The 16569-nt window shown below is 51.0% G+C and overlaps 1 protein-coding gene across 4 annotated transcripts in view; it reads right to left on the bottom strand.

The window, feature by feature from the left end:
• The window catches only part of NEDD4L (NEDD4 like E3 ubiquitin protein ligase), a 164776-nt gene extending 150203 nt beyond the window's left edge, over positions 1–14573 (bottom strand). For 3 of the 4 annotated variants that reach the window (XM_074570982.1, XM_074570981.1, XM_074570980.1), the window contains exon 1: positions 14170–14573. In XM_074570982.1, coding sequence (XP_074427083.1) covers positions 14170–14217 — 48 coding nt within the window. In that variant the 5' untranslated portion in view covers positions 14218–14573. The remainder of the gene's footprint in view (positions 1–14169) is intronic. The other variant, XM_074570983.1, reaches the window with a different exon arrangement.
• Between the last annotated feature and the right edge of the window lie 1996 nt (positions 14574–16569).

Below are 16569 nucleotides of genomic sequence, written 5' to 3' on the forward strand. Positions count from 1 at the left end.
TACAACATTTGCCTTTTAAACTACAATAGAAACTAGTAAGACAAAACCAGAACCTGACTGTGTGGCTTCACGTCACACGACCTCTGGTTCAACTGCAGGACGTCCCTGGAAATGGCAGCCCTGGCCGCGGCCGGGCCTGGCTAGCCCAGCACCAGCAGGACAGGAGCTCTGCTGGGCCCCCCCCGCCGCTCCCACCTCCCCCCTTCCCAGGGTCCCTGTCGGGCAGAGCCACCACCCCGTGGGGCAGCTGGGCCCTCCACTGCACCAGGTGCAAACGAAATCCCATCCTCGAGTCAGGGGAGGAGACCAAGAGCTTCTCTATCATGCTAATTAGACCACAGAATGAGAAGGTGCCTTCTGGATAAAAGAGGCAACAGGACAGCACCATCAGGATAATCCACTTAGTAAAGGAAAAAAAATATGGAAAAAACATATGTAGTGTTACCAAAAAAAAAAAAAAAGAGAGATCCATTCAAGTTAACTGCCCATTATTTCTATTAAAGGCTGTTTCAAAACACTACTGGCCCCCACGTTTACATCTGGTTTTCAAATCTTTAGCCCAGCCTTCCCGGTGGCCAGGTTATGCCCGTTTCTGTTTCTGCCCAGGTCACTAGCAAGCATCCAAACATCCAAAGTCACATCCAAGCATCCACCTGGAGTCCGGCCACGCCACTGGTACCCCACCAGCTCGCTCGTGCAGGTACACAGCCAGCCCAACGAGGAAGCTCAACAAATCAAACAAGACCTTCCACTGATTCCTTGAGCAAACGGTCACTGGGCAAAGGAGATGCTATTTTAAAGGTGGCTTTGACAGCTATTACAGTCAGAAAGCACTCAAAAAAATCATCCATCGGTTAGTCAGCCCAAAGCCACCTCCTAATCAGTAGGATAAACCAAGGCACACGACAAACCCAGAATACAATAAACTCTGAGAAGTGGAAAAAACATGCTCTGAGAAACTATACAGCTGTTACAGTACTTCAGCAGCCCTGGAGACTTCAGTGTCATTGAGTAATTTGGATTAGAGGGACATCTCCAGTCAAACTCCTGTGCCCACAGGGTCAACACTGACTTCAGACCAGCTGGCCTGCGGCCCCGTCTAGTTGGGTCTCCAAAAGCATCTCCTCAACCGTGCTGCCCCAGTGCTGAACGGTACTGCAAACTGAAGAATGGACACACAAAGAGATACACAGCAGGTAAAACGTTCTGGGCTTACTAAAGGTAGCACCCCACGAAGTTAACAGAGTGTATTTCTTCCATGAGTTGAAAAAGAATTGCTACCCAAAGTGTATGTTGTGACTCTTACTCATCACGACTTCAGTGAAGCGACAACACAGCAAAGACTACTGGTAGTTAAACAGCCGGTTATGGTTACAACCACAAAGAAGCTTGTGAGGAAGGAGAAACACCTGTGGTAGTCTCAGGCTGCTAATACCCTCGGAATGTCTAGTTTTTAATGAGAATGCTCCTGGACTCATCTCCTACAAGCCTCTAATCAACCACTACTGTTAAGAGACGATTAGCACCAGAACCGTGGGCGAGAACTAGCAGAAGATCTAGCAAAGGAGATGACAATACAGCAGAAGCAAGCCCTCCTGCTGGGTAAGACCATGAGGTTCACAGGCAGGGAGGTACTACCAACGGAGAAGGCAGGAAACACGACTCATCCTACGTACTGTGCTGTCTAATAAGCCTCTGCTCAAACGGCAAGTACCGGTGAGTCACCGTGAAGGACATTGTCAGGACAGAGGTGTGTCCCAGCACGGTTGAGACCAGCCTACCCTGCAAGGGACAACGAAACCGCAAAGCTCCTTTGCGCACGAAACGGAAATGAGAGGTGCCTCCTCAGGCCAAGGCTGCAGGAACAGGCATCATTCACCCAAAATCCTGACTGAACTTGCAAGTGAACTTCTAGCACTGTGTTTGTTATGTCCTACCTGACCTCGAGGAGTTAACTTTTTTCTATAAGACACTGGAAATGAGGAATAAAATATTAAGTGACAAGACTTGACCAGGTGGAACCGAATCAAAACAGACAGCAAGGACGAAAATACAGGTCTTTCTCCTGCCCACCCAACCACACACCCCCACCGCTTACCTGAGACAACCACAGCACTGTACGACTGCATCGCAGGCAAACTCAACTCACCGGGACAGCAGAAAGCGAACCTGTCCTAAACTGTGGCTTATTTCTAATCCTTTCTGGTTAACCCGTATCAATTCACCTATCGGGAGAGTGCTAGCACAAAGGGCGGGGAGGGATCACAGCTGGAGCTAAGGAAGGGGGAGAGGAAGGCAAATCCACCCAGCCTCCCAACTCAGGCCGCAACAAGATGTTAATTTAGCTCCTTTGATATACCAAAAATAAATTGCATCTGAAGAGCAACCATTTTTGTCACAGGTGGCGAACGTCTCCTAACCATAGGGAGAGTCAGTAGCTCCCATTCAGTCAGTACTTGATGAGATTCAAAGAAGTTTCCACAAGTTTAGATAAGTACCTGCACTTCCACAATGCCTAGACTGTGCCAGGTTTAAACATCTTTGTAGCCATTAAAAATGGGAAAATTCCCTACTCAGTACAATGCAATGTACAGTACTGATGTACTTCTTAAAAATACAAACACAATACTTGATTTTTGGCATTCCAATAAGAAAAATTACAAATAACTGGAAAAACCACCCCAAAAGCTCTAGATACTTAGTACTTTGAGCGTTAGAGAGTTACAGGCAGCAACAGAGAGTCCTGCCCGAGGACGGGTAACATAAGGAGTGAAGCAGCTCCCCCACCACGGCACACACCTCCTCGGGCACGCAGCTTCCCAGCCTGGACTCTGTCCTCCCGAACCCACTTCTCGGCCAGCGCAGGGGTTTGCCATCTCCTCAGGTGTCTATCTACTGACCCGTTTACATGACAACGTTAGCACTAACATTGCACTTTAAAAAAAGAGGGGACAAAAGCACATACAAAGCCAGGGAGGAGAGCCTAGTAATACCGAGACTTTAAACAATGACAACATTACCACAGCTATAAAATGAAATTGCATATACGCCATTTAAGTATTCCACACTTTCTGCAGCTGTCTTTTAGTTCACTAAAGCAAGACTTGGCCAAAACAGAGTATTTTCAAGTTCTTTTGGCTCAACAGTTATAACCAAGGGCTAAGCCAATATTTTATAATACATACAACATCATCTTACTGAGAAGAGAGGTTAAGCAAGTACATTGCCGCTTGCTCTTTCCAAAGCAGCAGTTCTGTTGCTTTGTTAATAAGGCTAAATTAGCATAAGCAGAAAGCACAGACATATAGTTTTGTCCACACACCATGTGTCCCTCTCACTGCTCCCGTCACCACAAATATCATCACCAGCAAACTCAAGAAACCTTTACTTTCTCCACTTGTTTGCTAGGGAGTTCGTCCATTTAACATTTCCAGAAGGCTACTGATGAGCTGCCTTTAGACAAAATTATCACAGATTTCATCAGGGTCAGGATTCCAGCCAAAGCTTTGGATTCATGAGACCCAGACAGCCAACTTGATAGCTCACAGCCACCAAATAGCAGATGTCCTGCCCTCCCTTCTTCACACGCCCCCTCCACCACCACCCCAGCAGCTCCTGCCACATACCTCTGACTCTCATCACCTCTGCGGCAGCTACTGCAATTCAACAGCCCAGCAAAGGAATGGGCGGCTGCCTGCAAATTAGCCCTTCGTACTAGTTCACGGAAGGTCCCAAGACGTACAGGAGAAAGCAGGACATCCCTTTCAGCAGTGCAAATCCACTAGATCCGTATCGGCTGCTCCAGAAGCCACCACCTAACAGCAGCAGCCTCCAGCCCCTCTGCTAAACAGGGGTGGTGCATGGGCACTGCCCACAGGTAACGACTTGCAGGTGGCAGCAGATGACCACCAGCTGAAGGCCCTCAGCCCACTCAGCTGTGCCTGCCCCAGCCTCCCCAGGAGTAGGGAATCAGGGTAACGAGGGAGCCACAGCATTACAGCCAACCCAGAAATCCAGGTTTCAGTTCATTTTAATAAATTGGGCTAAACGACCTCTTTTCAGCCTCATCTCCAGCTGCCTGGGCTGTCTCCATCACCAACAGCCTCAGCCTGGCTGCCTCCCTCCCACCGCCAAAACCTGACACTTCTCTTCCACGTCAGAACCCGTGGAGACTTCGTCTTCCTCCACTTGGCCCAGAGCTAACATGCTGGGACCACCCGGCCACCTCCCCTCCACCAGTCCCGTGCCACAACAGGGAATTAGCTCTTCTAACACCTTCAGGCTTTGCCATTTGACAATTGTGTGAGGACTGAAAAGCTTTAAAAATAATTTCGTATTTAGTAGCATATCTGAGTGACACTCTGTGATCTACTAGACGCACAATGCTAGCCGAGATTGGAGATGATGATCTCCCTGACCCTAAAAGGCCACACATCGAAACCCTTGCAAGAGGTGCAACACCCACCCCCCCACACCACCCCCCCACACCGCGTCAAGGCTTTTTCAACATTTGGGCAACGACAGCAGCTTTCCAGTGATCCCCACCTAAAACTGCCAAGCGGATCCCGCTCCGCTTCATGGACGACTGGGTGGCAGCACCCGGGGAGCACATCCGCTCTGGAGTGGACCGAGTTCACCCAGCAAGTCCCTGTAACTCACAAGTTAGATACACCAGCCAAAAGTACACCTGGGCCAGCACGTGCCTTCCTACACTGACCGAAAGCAAACACTAAAGAGAATAAGATACAGGCAAAAACCCGGCAACAACAAAATGGTGTTACCTCCCAGCTTCCAGGGACCACAGGCTCAAGGACCTTTCAGAGACTGGATCTGTCCCTCTGAATTCAAAACCAAGAAAGTGAGGCAATCTGTTTATAATAGAAAGTCAATCCTTTTTCATTCAGATTTTTTATTACTATTATTTCTTTTTGGACACAGCAGAATCAGGATCTGATGACTGCAAGACTATATGGTTTCCGTTACATGCTGGCCAGAATGCCTTATCACTTGCTGGCCATAAGGAGGAGTGGTGAAAATAGCAGCCAAGAAATTTTTTTTTTTTAAAAATAAATGGTCATTTATTAAGTTTTTTCAAACAAACAGACAAAAAAGTTTGAGTGAAACGTCTCTGCTTTCATTTAGCAGTAGAAATGAAGCAAGATTTCACATAGACATACCAAAAGCTAGGAAAAAATGAAGCCTGGCTAGTGTTCAGCAGAAAAAAAATAAAATACTGAGATTGTGAAGCAATGCCTCTATTGTAATTTCTCAATGATTAAAAAGTTAAATACTTTTGTTGATTTATTTCAGAAGTTGATGACAGTTTATGTAAGTTACTCCATGGCGTGGAGGAGACCTGACATTCTCTCTCTCATCAGAGGAACTGGATAAACAGATAGAGGAGGAGGACTACAAGCAGAGCACCAAAAAAATTCCTTTGGCTCGTCTCCCTTCAACATATCCCAAAAAACTTCTTCCTTGCTGTTAGTTTATCTTCCAGAGCACTTCATCCTTGGCAAATAAAATGCTTCTTCATCCTCCGAAGACCTTAAACACAACCACAACCCGCCCCGCAGGGGAACAGAAGAGCAGAGCACCCTTCGAGCCTCAATGAGCGCCTGATGTGCGCACGGACACCCACCACGGCTCACGGAGCAGCGTGCTCGGGACCTCGCACCCTGTCTCACCAGGAAGAGGCCAGAAGTGGAGCTTTCCCCCGCCACACCAGTTACCAGATGGACAGCCGATGAGGACGTCATCCCAGGACACCTTCTGCTGAGAGTTACTCATCACTCCTATCTCTCCAAAATCCTGCCATCAACGCAGTGTGATCATCGACATCAAGATGCTTAAGAGTAAGACTTTGAATTGCTTTCAATTAAAAACACACAGAGAAAAGCACAGATCACATTAACGTACTTCCCTCCTCAAGCCAGGATTATTCAAGACGGGAAACTGCCAAAGGAGAGGACACCATGATTGTGCACCGTTCTGAACAATTCTGCTCTTTTCCAGCAGATAAACTACATTAAAAAAAGAAAACCTGTCTTGAGTTAGCATGACACCAATAAAACAACACTAATCCATGCAGTTGGGCACAAAAATAAGGTACTACAGCTTAATTGCAAACAACATCTCATTCACGGAATTATTCCTCATATCCTGCCAGTATTCCCAGAATCGTAGCTATTTCTTTTGTTACAGGCAAGGTTCCTAACTCCTAGAAATCAGGATTCTGACGAATATCTACATCCTGCCAGTGCACAGGAATTAAGGTTAAAAGAACAGAGGGAGGGAAAAACGAGCAATTACAAATGTACACGCTGAGTTTGCTGCCAGTCAAGACATTATCTGGAAGACAGACATTTCATAACACATTTCAAGAATCAAGTTTTTGGATGTGTTTCATTGGGGTTTGGGTTGGTTTGGTGGTTTGTTGTTTTTGGATTTTTTTTTAAACTATTTTAACTACAGCTAGCTTCCAGGCCTGTGCAATTTAACCACATCTCTTATTTTAAAGTGAATTACTAGTAAATTGCTGCTTCTTTGCAGAAAACAATCCCTTTCCTAAGGTTCTGACTTTCTTCCTTCTTTACAGGAGGGGAGAGGAAAAGACAGAGGGAGCCGGGAAAAGGGAGCAGTTTAAGAACCCCATGCTGGAAGAAGCCGGCATGGCAGCGAGTTAAACGCTTCTGAAAGCTCCAGCTCCAGCCCTGGCTGAAGGTAAAAGCCCTAGCAGGTTGTAATAATGAAATGGCAACAGCTCAAGTCCTGAGCTGAGCTGAGCACGCCAGCAGTAAAACCACATTCCTTTCAAGTCTGAGAAGTCACCCAACCTGCCGCTGCATTCTTACCCAGCTTACCGAAAATAACAGTGTTTACAAGATTACACTTCATTTCTTTCTAAAAGGGGACAGAGCTGCCTAGTAGCATTTCTTCTACTGCTACAGGAAAACTCTTATTCAACACAATTAAAACAAACATTTAAGAAGAAGCAGCAACGAAAGCAAAAGATGAAGAAATTTATAATAGAGAGATTTCCTCTGTTCATCGACACCAAAATTTACAAAACTGTAACTAAACCAAGCTACTACCGCACGTTGATTTTGCGCCCACAACTTTTTATTGACTGAAGCCAGTAGACAATCCATCCCTCGCTGCTATGAAGAGGCTGGAGGTTTCCCACTCTCTCAGGGAAGTCCCAGTTTATATGCCACTGAGTTTAATTAAGCAAGAGGTCTTGGCCCCAGTGAATCCCCCGGGACCGAGAGGCTGTTGGTTTAGCCTGATTCAGCTGAAATCCGCCAGCTGCCAAACCGGCTGCACCCACAGCAGCCCTTGCAACACCGGCGCCCAGCGGCTGCAGAGCCCCGCAGCAGATGCCTTCTTCGGCTCCGCGCAGCATCACCCACAGGCATGCCACAGGCAAAGATAACAGCATGCAGTCCCACAACCCCCGATGCGGCCCCCGACGTGGCCCCCGGATCTCACAGCACCTCTGGAGATAGTCCACCTTGCATAATGAGCTCTATTTGGTTTAGAAAGGATAAATATTATAACCCGTTGACCCTCTCACTGTCTGAAGACACAACTCCAACCTAGAGGCTGCAGTGGTGCACTCTTTCTTCCCGTAACATCTTAAGATATTCATTTTATTCCCTTCTGAAAGGTAAGCTCATTTGGCGCTCCTGTCATGCCTGGTTGTATTTTCAAAACAAAACACGCCACCAGAGATCCACTGAGCGTAACTCCCGCAAAAGCGGTGTCCCCACGGCTGCGAAGGCTGCTGTGGCAGCAGAAGGGCTTTGCTCAGCAGCTGAGGGGCTCACAGTCCACGTTTACTCCCCAGGAAAATGGAATCTGTGCACAAACAGAGGATAACCTTGAGTTTACATTTACCACTACACAGTGCCCTCCGATGGCCAGACCACAACACGGATCTTGAAAATATGAACCCAGGGAGATGGTTCTGGTCCCTTCCCCGAGGGCAGTGTCCGGGCGGCAAGGACAGGGGCAGCCGAAGCCCCTGCAGCAGCAGCATCCCTCCCCAGACCGTAAAACACCCACTCGCTCTACCAGAGGGTGGCGGCGGCGGACAGACAGAGCTCTCTGAATGGGTGTACATATAAAACCCAAATTCCTTCACTCCCTCAGACCCACATTTTAATATAAACCACCTTAAATGTCTTTACATTAATTTTATATTAAAACTAGAGTTTACTCAGTGTCAGTAATAGTGGCCAAAATATGCTGATAACTCATTAAAAGCAGCTTTAAAATGCAAGCTTTTATAAAAATCTATTGACCTGCTGAGAACCACAGCCTATTAATTTTGTTATTATGCCACAACAAGTAGATATGCAGGCCCTTTCATTTATGAAATGCTTCCTTATCTGGACTTTTTAAACATCATTTAAAGTTTTACGTGCTATCCCTGGGAAGCCAATGCACTTAGAATCTATAAAGCCAATCCAGATTTTTTTTCCATTTAAAAAGTCAATAAAAAAGTTACTATTCTGAATTGCTTATTACTAGAACACTGTGTCACTGCTGTGACCAAGGGAGGCCCCTGCTCACACTCCGACGAGTTATGCTTTTACATAGCCAGAGTACTCGCAGCAGAAACAACAGACCTGTTTCAAGAGTGCGTTCGTGGTGCTGTTCACGAAAGCTGTCTCTTCTCAGGAGCTCCAGTTTTTCCTGCACAAGAGCCTTCTGGCTCCCATGGGCAGCAGCGGAGCGGAGCCGGAGCAGGGGCAGATGCTGCACCAGGCAGGCTGGCCCTGTGCTGCTTGGGCCCTTGCCCTCCTTGTAGGCCTCCACAAGGAACCCCCACTGCCTACCAACTGCTCCTCAGCACGGCACGGCACCCGCAGCGATGCCCGTGACCTCTGAAAGGCGGCCATCCATCCATCCATGCATCCAAGGCTCTTCCAGTGCTTCTGCTCCAGGCTCCGAAAAACTTCAGCTGTACAGCAGCAACGCAGAAGCACGGTGAGCAGCCAGAGAGAGCTTCACCATGGAGGCAACGTTATCAGAAACACTGCCTCAAAACTAATTGCAACCATCTAGAACTCAGACACTTCCCCCCAACAACTCACCATCAGGCTTATTTCACAGATTTACAGTTTGCTTAAAATGCAAAGTAGAGAAACCCAACACTGAACTCCACCACGTCACTGCTCTGTCATCTACTCAAGTCGGGGAAGCCTTTTTCCTCAGTAATACATCAAGTGACTCGGCAAGCAGTGTGCTAACGTACTCCTTCTGAGGCCTTCGTAGCCCACCTCGTGGACCACACCAGAACACACACAGACGAACTTCATTTACACCACATTCGAGTACAGGGAACGAGACACCCTCAAGGGAGGCAATTCCAGAGGAACAAACCCACCAGGACCAGGAAAACACAGGACACACAAGCCGCCTGCCCACAGGCCTCCTTTTGAAACAGTCTGCACAAAAAGAGGCAGTTCACCCCCTCTATTGCAGCCGTATTCCTCGTCACCTCACGCCCCAAGCTGTACTTTGCCACGACATCATTGTGGCAAATCTTATTTTTATTCTTCACGCTGATGTTAGATAAAGTATAGATAAGCCTACGCTTCACAGGAATTCATCCCATCCGCAGGTACCATTTCCATCATACCCAAAAACTGGTTTTGCTTGCATTTACCGAAAGCGTGTCTCATTAAAAGCAGTGTGCCGTGGAGGCTCCCGAGGTCTTGAAATCCTTCAGGATTCATTTCTCACACACAATGCTTTGCCCAGTCCACTACACAAGAACTAAGGTGAGAAAAAAAGGTTAAGCTGCAGTGCCTATATCCAGAGCTATTTATTTTAAGGCATATGCAATTATACCTCATGCATCAAGATATTTTCATGAACATAAGCTCCTTTTTGACAATTTCTAATGCATGACAAAATGTCATCTCAGTAGGAAGCTTGTAATTTCAGTTTATTCAACCACAAGTCATGGAAGCTGAATAGAACTTGGGAAGAGAAGAAATGCTGGAATTGGAGAGAGCAGTTTTACATACGAACCCCTTTTTTGCCCGTATTTTGAAATATAAAGAGATACTCTACCTTCAAGGATCTTTTCCTGAAGACATGTTATTTATTTAACCAAACAAGATACAAGAAGCTGCACGTTTTTCTTCTACCCAAGCACGCTGAGAAGGGCAAAGGGAATACCTGGGGAAACTTCCGTTTTGCTTGGCCCATGTTCAATTCCACAACTCTCCAGAAACCTCAAGTGAAATGAACGAGAGGTGACCTTCTCTAAGGGACGTATTACTGCCTTTCTTCTTGCAAAAAAGTAAAGATGACTAAAAAGTAGATTTAAGTTTATGAGATTACTCCAGTAATTCCTAAAAATCAAGGGTCCTGATGTATTCAATGGTTCAGGGACGCCCTAAACAAACAAACGCTGGAGGAAATCACTTCCATCCCTTGCGCCGGTGCTCCCATTCCCGCTGCTGAGCCCAGCGCTGAAGACCCGTCACTGCTACAGCAGGAGCAATTAACAAACAGCCATCTCAAAACCCAACGCGTGCAACGGGCACACAGCTTCCGTCAGGAGTGCTCTACGTCCACACACATTTTCAGCTACTCAGGGGTGTAAGTTTTTAAATATACTGCCATTTAAAGATTGCCTGAGAGCACCTGAGCTTCCAGTAGGCTGTGTAAATATGATTTCACGGAACCACAGGCTGGTTGACAGACTGTCATCTGGCCCACCCCCTTCTCCAGCGAGAGCCGATTGCCCAGGACCACGTCCAGATGGCTCCTGAATGGCTCCAAGGATGGAGACTCTACAGCCTCTCCAGGCAACCTGCGCCAGGGCTACAGTCGCCCTCACGGTGAAAAATTCATAGGAAGTGAATTTGATTTACAGCTAATTTTAACTAATAAACTTTTTTTATAGCTCATATTTACAAAGAGGCAGGTTTCTGAAAACAACATTTGAAGAAAAATGCAGTCTGTCAGTGGCTAAATGCAACGGTCGGTTTGTCATCTGTGACTCAGTAAGTCCCTCAACTACCGAGTGTCTTAACGCCTATCACGGTATTTGAACAAAATAAGAACAGATGTCCACATTGAAGGTATCCACTGAGAATTACAGCTATTTACAGCCATTAATGTAGGCACAAACTCTGCAAACACTTAAGCATATGCTTAATTTAAGACAAGAAGTAGGCCTACTGACACATACATCTACTGAGCAAGTAGAAGTTAAGCCTATGCTTAATTATTTGTCATAGATATTGCTATTTTTATGGGAAGCCATTAAGCAAGTCTAACTTACATTTAAATAACTACTTTTCCCAATCAACAATTGTGCTAGGACAGGTAGGCCTACATGAGGCCTACTTAAAGCCCTACATAAAACACAGAAGTATACAACAGAACTGCAAACTGTATTTTAAACCAAGGTAGGAACAAAGAAAAATTAATAGCCAAAATATGCCCACATACATGGTTTGGCCTCTCAAGAGTAGCAAAGAGATTTTGCTTTTCAAAACAAAGAGACGAGTCAAGCCCGAGCCAATGCTAATGGGAAGTCATTATCCACAAAAGCCAGTGCGCAATCAAACTGTAAACATACCTGCCTTTCGCAACCGCTCTCGAGATGTGCCTGCAATGGAGCTTACGTATGGCCGCCTTCCCTGGGAGATTCCGCTCCTTCACTGCTTTCCTTTGCCCATATGTTCACCGCAGGCTCGACAGCGGTTCAGGCTGTCGGCGTACTGAAACAGCGCCCATGTTCTCCATGCCCTTCCGCACCCTGCCCCTTCCTCCTCCTTCTTCCACCCTATTTCCACTCGCTGCCTCCTGTCATATTTTTCGATGATCGCTGTACTGGTCCAGCACCATCACGATCTACAGGGATACAGGAACAAAGAACCAATCCACCGTTCCTCACAGGTAGGGTGACTGCAGTCGCCACTGCATCCGCGACGTGGGACCACCGTGGGTCATCGCAGACAGACCAAAGGCTCGCTTTTCCAAGAGGTTCTTTTGCAAACAGCTTGGCTTTACGTGGGGAGGCGAGTGACGGACACCCTTCCTTACCTGGACTGCTGTGCCCACCCCGGAGCAGGCCAGGTCCCTCGTACCAGCCGGGGACTCGAGCACCATCACAGTGCCCGCCCTGGCTCTCCAAGCCCCTGTCCACCCCGGAGCCAGGGGTCCAGCTGAGTCACAGTGTCTGCAGCTGCACTCCCCCGTCCAGTGGATTTCTCCATGCATTCGCTCCTCTTTAACATTCTGCGCGAGTACCAGCGTATGTCGAGGAAGGAGGCAGGGACAAAAGATACCAGCGAGTACACATGCAACAAAAACAGCAGCAGCCAGGCTCCAGGATTATGTTCTCAACCACCCACCCAGGGCATGGCAGGATGGCTCCCAGGTTTCCCTTCCCTCACTGATCACACCTGCTAATGCACTCAAATCCATCAAAGCATGTAACCGCCACCAATCCAGTGTTTTGGGGTGCCAGCACTGGGATGGCCAGCCCCGCCAGCCTGGCTGTGCCCCCCACCCACACTGGCACCCCAGGAGCGGGCGGATCACTGCCACCCAGGTCACCCCAAGGGAACGGCGAGGCACCGGCACCCCGGGAGCAGGCGGATCACTGCCACCCATGTCACCCCAAGGGAATGGAGAGGCACCAGCACCCCGGGAGCAAGCGGATCACCACCACCCAGGTCACCCCAAGGGACGGTGAGGCAGTAGCATTCCCGCTGCCCGGAGGCTCCCAAAGCACGGCGGCCGCCAGACGGCCCTGCCCTCACGTCAAGGTTTGGGGAAACAGCCCCGGGAGGAAAAGATTCCCCTTGATGTTGTGCTCGCTACCTGAAGCGCCGAAGGCCCTCGCAGCGCGCTCTCCTCTCCCCTACCTCCACACACACAGAGCATTTCATAGCTCTGTACCTCACCAAAAGCAGAACTCACCACCCCCCTTTATAAAAACACCCACCACAGCCAAAGAGCCTCCTTTCCAACTGGAATTAAATGGTGCAGTCATCTAGACTGGTGCCGCTCAAATATAATAGGTAATAAAATCATCTGGCAGCTTCTACAGTCAGATTTTTTTTAACGCCAGTTTCTCCTATACCACAAACGCACCGACAGACAGCCCTTCATGTTTAGTCCCATAAAACCGGATGTACCATTTTTATAATAATTATTATTATTCACTCTTGTAAAAATACAACCCAGGCAAGCAATATGCCTGATCCTAACAGCTGATACACTGAAATCACAGAACAGTGATATAGGTTGTCCCTTTTCTGATGCTTTATTATACTGCCTGCTAATAAAAAAAAGAGTACCTGACCAAGGCAATGAAATAAAAAGGGCATTAACTACAATTTTTATCACTCACTTAAGATAAAGCGGGCTGTTCTGCTTATGCATATTTAATTTGTTAGCATGGCTTCTGCAGAACCATATGCCGTCGGTTGATAAGGCCGGGGCACGGCGATTAGCTATCGCCAGTCCTCCCTAGGTGACCAAGCTCCATCCGCACCGGGCACCAGGCGGGGGATGACACGGGGTGGCCGTCCCGCTCCCGGGGGCGCCGGCAGAGCCTCCCGCCGACGGCATCCCGGTCGCCGGCCCCGGCTCTTTGTTCGCCACCAGCCCCTGCTGAGGCGCGGCGGGGCGAGGGGCGGCGGCGGGGACCGGCGGCGGGGTCGGGGCACGGCCCGAGACGGGCTCAGCGGCGGGGGCCGGTGGCAAACCCCGCCGGACCCGCTCCCGCCCCCGCGGCGACGCGGCCCGGCCCGCCCGGCAGGCAGGCCGTGGAGCGGGTTGCCGGGGGGCTGCGGCCGCCCCCGGCCCCTCGCAAGCGGCGGCACCTGCCGGGGCGGCGGCGCTCAGCGGGCCGGGCCACCCCGCTCGGGCACCGACCCGCCGCCCGCCACGTCTCCCCGCCCGCGGCTGCTGCCGGGCGGGGGCGCGGAGCCCCGCGGGGCGGGGCGGGCTCCCAGACCGACCCTCGACCTTCGCCCCCCGCCGGGGCCGGCTCCCCGGCCTCCCCTCCGCGCCCGGGGCGACTGGGGGGACGGGGGCGAAGGGCGCCCGTCCCCCCGCGCCCCGCCACACACCGACCCACGCCGCCGCCCCCGCGGGGGCTCCCCAGCGCCCCCCGCCCCGACCCACCTCGTCTTCCGAGAGCCCGTAGACCGGCTCCACCGCCGCGGTCGCCATGGAGCCGCCGCGCGGGGCGTCCCGCCCGCCCCAGGTGAGCCGCCGCCGCTGCTGCTGCTGCTGGCCCGCGGGCGGCGGAAGGCGGCCACCGGGAGCCGGGCGCCGGCGGGAAGGGGCCGGGGGCGGCGCTGCCCGCTCGGGGGCGGCGCTGGGGCCCGCCCGCGCTGCTGCCGCCGCCGGCTGAGGCTGAGGGCGGCCGCAGGAACGGGGAGCCCCGGCGGCGGCCCAGCGGGGCGGGCGGAGGGAGGGCGGGCCGGGCCGGCCCAATGGCGGAGGCGGCGGCCGGGGGCGGGCGGCCCCGCCGGGGCGGGCTGATTTGCTGCCGCCCTCCCCCCGCCGGCCGCCGCGGGCTGGTGGAGGAAGGGGCGGGGGGGCGGTGCTCCCCCCCCAGATCCCCCGCACAGCCCCGCCCGGCCGCCGCCGCGGAGCCTGCGCCCCCCGGCGGGCGGGAGCGGGATCGGGATCGGCGTCGCCCGGGGGCTGCGGTGCGGTGGGGGCCCCGACGCGGCGGCCGAGCTGCAGCGGGGGTTTCCGGGGCGGGTCGGCACCTCGGCCCCGCGGTGCCGGTGCTGCGGGCGTCGCCGAGCTCAACGTCCGTCCCGTCCCCCCCCCCCCCCCCCGGCGCGGGCTCCGTGCGGGCCCGGCGCACCCCCCATGGGCAGGCCCGGGTTTGGGGCTCTTTGAGAGAAATCCGCGGGGGCGGCGAGAGAAGGGCACAGGCTGCCCGCAGGTAGCTGCAGCGGCTTTTACATCGCTCAGCCGCCTGGTTTTTTAAGGAAACAAAACATTCGGGGTTACTGCTGGGCAAAAGCAAGGCGCACTTCAGTTCTAAATGATTCCTTGCTTCGTTTCTGCTCCTTCCTTAATTGGCTTGGCTCGCCTCCCCTCCCCGGCCTTGCCCCACCTCACGCCAATCTCTCCTTTATTATCTATCTGATCTCTTTTGGCAATATGATAGTACTTAAGTAGAGGCAAATGACCTATAGTTTACATGAAAGCTGTTCTCAAACTCATTTATGCCTCTACAGGGCAACAATGGATTTCTACTACGTTTACTTTTAAGAACGCAATGCATTAATGAAGCCATGTAGAGTCAATGACACGGGGAAATATGTCGCTGCACCCCAAAACAGGGCTGTCCCCACTGCCTTCGGCCTCGCCAGCCGGAGCAGAGCTGGGATCGGGGAGCTCGGAGCGCCCCTGGGGTCAGCATGGTCCATGGGACCCAGCGGCAGTTGCGGGAGGGCATCAGGCTCCAAGCTGTGGCAGGGCAGAAACTCGCTCATCTCCTGCGACCTGTGTCTCCCATTCAGCAAAAGCGAGCGAAGCACTGGGGATGTGCAGTAGGAGCAAATATATTGGCAAATAACGAAAACTGGCCTATCACAAACAGAAAACCATCATGATGGCCCAGTAACTGTTTTCCCCTTACTGCGTTTTTACGGCAAAGGGTAAATTGGCCACTAACAAAAACCCCATCCCTAGAGGAGCTTCCAACTGACTGTTTGTCAGACAGACCGGCCTCCCTATGTCAGAGATCATCTTACACCTGTTTTCTGCTCCGCGGGCCGAGGGGAAGGGAAATAGGAGATCCCTTTTTCTGGAGAGATTCCACAAACAGTCCGTAAGCCAGAAAGTTTTTTTCCCAGCCTTTACAAAAGCTTTTCCCGGGGAAGGGAGGATTTGACCTCTGCCCAGACAACAGTGCATGGAGCGAAAACGGCAAGCTGTTAAAGTACAGCTTATGAAGGCATTAGCCTTTGTACTCACGTGAATGTCTCCTGGTCGTAAACTCCGTATGAGGCAGTTAACAGCTGGCACATCTCGGCAGGGTCTTCCCCAGCACCACGCTCTGAACCCGCCTGTTCCCCTTCCTCAGAGGACCTGTCAAGGTGTCCCTCGAATGGTCGGCTCTAAAGGAGCGCCCGGGCACCAGGCTCATTTGGCAGTTCTAATGTTAAGATAAATTCAGTTTTAATACTCTTTCTCCTCAGCTCAGCAGATCGTTCTCAAATCTGGATCTAGCTCTTTTCACATGCTTTTCAGTCACCTACTTTGATGCCTTAACAGAAGCAGCTCCACCACCTCTTATCCCCTGGATGCCACCAAAGTCAGGATTCTCCCACCATCCCCTCCCCAAGGGTCTTCCTCTTCAGTTGCCTCTCTCTTGCTTTAACTCCTCTTATCGCAGCTTTGGAGCTCTGGGCAGGAGCACATGTCACTTCAGGCTTTCTCAAAAGGCCTCTTCCTCAATGGTCTTCTGGGCCAGTTTGCCATCACACAAGCTCTGCCTCATCACTGGGGTCTGACCAGAAGGCGGGGGTAAACTGAGTCCAAATCACCTGGGAAATT

Source organism: Larus michahellis, chromosome Z (assembly GCF_964199755.1).
Source record: "Larus michahellis chromosome Z, bLarMic1.1, whole genome shotgun sequence".
Taxonomy (NCBI): Eukaryota; Metazoa; Chordata; class Aves; order Charadriiformes; family Laridae; genus Larus; species Larus michahellis.